The sequence below is a fragment of the Gordionus sp. m RMFG-2023 genome, chromosome 5 (assembly GCF_954871325.1).
Source record: "Gordionus sp. m RMFG-2023 chromosome 5, tfGorSpeb1-WG-v2, whole genome shotgun sequence".
Taxonomy (NCBI): Eukaryota; Metazoa; Nematomorpha; class Gordioida; order Chordodea; family Parachordodidae; genus Gordionus; species Gordionus sp. m RMFG-2023.
This window is the reverse complement of record NC_088779.1, coordinates 6,351,676-6,356,596: the sequence shown is the minus strand read 5'-3', so window position 1 is coordinate 6,356,596 and position 4,921 is coordinate 6,351,676. Positions and strand designations below refer to the sequence as shown.

The window sequence follows — 4,921 nt, the reverse complement described above, 5'->3', positions numbered from 1 at the left end:
TACGATCCTCAAGTAAGATATTAAATCTTATTTTATCAGATCTTAGTTAAATATACATTTGTTATTGGTTATAATCATTATATTATAAGAAAAAACTCTAGATATAGCTACATATAACGTCCATACGCAAAGACAGGTTGATGCAAGTAGATGCCAACCCAGCGCTTAAGCCTGATTTATTAATTACTACGAAGAAAATAAAAAGATTGTTTTTAAAAAATTATTATTTTATTATTGGTGTGATATTTGTATATTTTCAGCCAATTGAGTCCACAATTTTTTCTTGATATAGAATGTGTTGTACAGTGATTTCGTGTAGGTCGTGGTTGTGCTTGTTTTTAAAAAATCCGGGGATGGTGACGTCTCTGCGTCTGGTGGCTTTTGAACTTTATAATCGATATTGAGTATGATGATTAGGAGATAGGTAATCCAAAATGAGGGGTTGGGGATGTCCATAGAATTGGTGACGCCTTATTGTTTTGATTGGAGATAATTATGGTAAATACATTTTGGCATTTGTAGTGGTATGGGCTATCTGCAGTGTTACTCGAATTTAGTGGATTATTAGCGATGTCAGTTGTCCGAATTATTTCTTTCCATAAAGTTATTGTCTTTTTCTACCGAATTCCGGAATGTCTGTTGATAAGAAAATATTTCAAATTGGGCCCTGGATGGTGCTACGCCACACTTATTAGTGCATCCGAAAAATCTATTATCTTGCTGCGTGTAAAGACGTAGTCGGTTACGCCATAAATCGATTAGTGTTTACTGTTGGTGATAAAATTATGAGAATGACCTCCATTTGCAGGTCCAGCATTTGCCTCGATGTGAAACTAGTTTTTAGTAATATATATGGTTTACTTAGGTTTTTATTTATGATTTTAACCTATCCAATGTATATCTCTAGAGGTTCTTCTATGTCAGGAAGAGGTCCGAATAATTGTAGTAGTTGCGCCACTGCTAGGATTATAATTTCATACTTTTATAGGGTTTTTTTAGATTGTTCTAATATTGTTAGCCAATTATAACATCGAAAACAGGAAGGATCGTTATATGTCCTTCATCAACCAATCAGGTGTTAGAATTGGCACAACCAACTTACAAATATATTGTGGTTATATAAAATCAGCTTTTGTTCGAAAAAAGTGAAAGTGATTACACTTGTACACAACTATACATTTATTTAAATAATTTTATACTTATGTGTATTTTTCTAAAATATGAATTGACTACAGTTTTAATAACGCCTGTTTTTTCATTAATTTCCCTTGTGGCCAAAACAAATGTTTTAATTCAAAATCCTTATTGATAATTGTCCTTTAGTGTTTAAAAATCAGGTTTGGAGATTAACAATGTACATATTAAATACTAGATAATTGCCAAATTTCAGAACATGATCTTTTATATTTCGGTTTTGAATACTTTCTTATTTTTGTTCATAACTCACGAACGGTTCATTCAGATGTTTTCCGGATAGAAGATCAATTGCTACATAATGGTATAAATTTCGGTAATTGATCCTCTAATTGTTCCGCAAGTCAAAATTCACACCTTTATTTTGTTGTTATCTCATTTTCCTTTAATTTTTTGACATTCCGTTTGGAGAATCATTTAAGGCACTAAATATTGGCTTTAACTAAAAAATGATTGTTCGAATTTTAAATTTTGGCAAATGCCAAAACCTTTCTATTTTGCCTAAAACTCTCGGCATTCGGCTTAAAGATCTGGAGGATCAATTAACACACTACATTTTGGTATAATTTTAAGTACTTGATTTTTAAATAATTCCGCTAACTTCACATTTTTAAAACGGTTAGAATTCCGTTACGGTTATTGATACGGATATGCGGGTTGGAGATTACTAACGTACATATTGAATACTAAATAATTGCCAAGTTTCAGAACATGATCTTTTATATTTTCGGTTTTGGCAAAGTGCCAACACTTTCTTATTATGCTCATAACTCAGTAACGGTTCACTCCGCTGCTGTCTGGATAGAGGATCAATTAACGGGCTACACAATATTATAAGTTTCGATAATTGATCCTCAAATCGTTCCGCCAGCTTCAAAATTTCACACTTTCCTTATTTTGCTTATAACTCATTTACCCTTGATTCCGCTTATGTCTGGTTTGAAGATCAATTAAGACTCTAAATATTGGCATAGGTTTTGCTGATCCTCAAGTCATTCCGCCAACTTCACGGACCTGTTTTTTGGGCTTACAAGTATTTATTTTGTTGTCCATATTTAACACCAACATATTAACTCTTGGCTTAGCTTATAAAATCCTACAAGACACCTAAATATAAAAAGGAAAATGATGAATGTTGTCTATAAAATGCGGAAGATTTTTTGCTTTCAAAAATTATATTCCTTTTTTTAAAAAAGAATTAAATAAAATTAGAAAATATATATTATAAAATTGCAAATTTATATTTATAAAAAAACAATTTTAAAATATCCGCGATTAGGAAAATTAATATTCACGCCCGGGAAAAATTTGGGAAGTTACGCCTAATAATTTAAAATTTATTCCATGCCGTGATACGATAGGTAAAGAGTAATTTCATGGCCCCCGCCCACCTCTAATTCTAACATAAGTTAGTCTAGAATACTGGATGAACATGAAGCCCCTATAAATAATAGGACTGCTATAAAACTCCTGCTTAAAAAATTAAACATGTCATTTTTTTATCAAAAAATCTAGCACTTGATTACCCTTGTAGGAATTCTTTGCTTTTTTACTTGAAAAATAGAATGTCTTAACAAACTGTTAAGCCTACAGATGGGTATTATGAATTTGAAACACAAATTGAGATCAATAATTATAATTTGTACTGGTCTTTAAAACAAGAATAATTAAGCATAATAGATATTGTTTCTAACCAACATTAAATAAATGAAAGCAGAACCATAGGTAGAAAAATCAATCAAAGAGAGTAAAAAATTAAAAATATAAATTAATATATATATTTTCAAAAGTTATATACAATGAAAAAATATATAAATTATTATGCTACATAATTATTTTGTTGGATTATTATAATTTACATAGGCATATAATGTAGCGTGACATATTATCATATGGAAAATGAGTATGAAAAAATTCTTTACAATATGTGTATTTCATGTGAGATTTGAAATAGTTTGATGATTCCAATTTTGGATAAACATTGGAATAGAAACAGATATGTGTATAAGTGAGATTTTTTGAGATAGCTTTTTCCATAATATTTTGTAAGAACTCATCAGGATTATTTAAAAACATAGCATATTCATCTTCTAAAATAATGCTTGTTTTATGAGAATTTTCCTTTTTATCATTTTTTATTTTGGGCTCACATGATAACATCCTGATATTAATGTGTTTGTGCAAATGGGAATAATGTGGAGTGGAATAACATGGCATTAACAATAAAGTGGATGTATTTTGGAGGTTTGACTGTTTATATATATATTTAAGGATATCTATAGTGCCTCTTTGGTGAATCAAACTGAAATATATTGCCATGTTCAAATGTATTATGATCACTAAACCTATATATACATTTTTAATTATTTTCCAATGATCGGGAAATAATTTTTTGACAAATGCAATCTTACCATTGTCTAATTTTGCATAAAAGTTTCCAGCTAATATGGAAAAAAATGGTATTATTGGCAACAAAAAACGAAATTCTTTGTGTGGAAAAATTGAAAGAATAAGTATTGATAAAATTAATGTGCTAATAACAGTCAGTTTTGAATAAAAAAATTCATACATCACTGGTAACACATGCAGTCCTAAAATAACAGGAATTCCTATAAGCATGTACCAATACCAAGGCTGAGTTCCATATAAAATACTTATGTTATGAAAATAATTAAATTTTATAAAATTGTACCAGGTCAATTGCCAACTTTTGTAAAATATATAATCTACATATAAATGCAACAGACAGGATAAAATAATATTAATTATAACAATAATGATAAAATTAAATCTATATTTTAAATTAACATAATGAAAAACTAATAAAATTATTAATGGTACAGATGTAGGTCTGTAAAATATAGTTGAAAATATTAAAAAAATGTAGGGACTATTTTGAACAAGATCTTTTATAAATCTATTATTAATTTTATAATTTAGGGATATACTCCAATGTGGGTAAAAATATATGATAAGGATATAAAAATACATTTCAAGAGTATTAGCTAAAGAACGTGGTACACAGTAAAATATAAACCAATTTGATATATAAGCAAAAAAAATCCATTTCCCTGATAATTCCTTATTTATATAATTTAGTTTTTGGCACCAAATATAAAAAATTATATCACACATGATTCCAAATATAGTCATCATTATTTTAGGACCTAATATCATGTTTTCCTTTGTATCAATCCCAGAAAAAGACAAGCCTTTATATATATAAGATATTAAAAGAGCAAGCAAAGAGCTTCTAACACCATGTTTCCATTCCCAGGTTAATTCACCGTAACCATATATATTCTGATAAGCTGGTTCTAAAGCCTGCCAATATTCATCTGGAACGTAAAATGTACGTATGATCCAACAATTAAATAAGCGAAATATAATTATAAATATGACTACACAAATGGGCCTAATCATATGATTTTATTTTAAAAATGTGGTTGGGAACATTCATATTAAAACTTTTCATATAAAAATAACTGCGACTTTTTTTTACTAATCAATCATTTCTATAGGATAAAGATTTAACAAATGATATAATTAATATAATTATACTTATATAACATAAATAGAATTGATTGCTTTTAAATATTGGGATAAATATGTTATGTAATAATGGAATATAGTTTAAAATATAATATAAAGAGATGTCAATAATATTATATACATTTATAAGAAAACCATAGATCATATATTTTTTTTATACATAGTTAATATTTTA

General features: G+C 28.2%; 1 protein-coding gene across 1 annotated transcript; it reads right to left on the bottom strand.

Moving 5' to 3' along the window:
* Nucleotides 1–231: 231 nt before the first annotated feature.
* Nucleotides 232–4,633, bottom strand: LOC135930113 (GPI mannosyltransferase 3-like). Its single transcript, XM_065466899.1, has 3 exons — nucleotides 4,455–4,633; nucleotides 3,054–4,406; nucleotides 232–470 (listed from the first exon to the last, which is right to left on the bottom strand). The coding sequence occupies exons 1-3, from the start codon at nucleotides 4,615–4,617 to the stop codon at nucleotides 232–234; spliced, it is 1,755 nt and encodes a 584-aa protein (XP_065322971.1). The 5' UTR covers nucleotides 4,618–4,633.
* Between the last annotated feature and the right edge of the window lie 288 nt (nucleotides 4,634–4,921).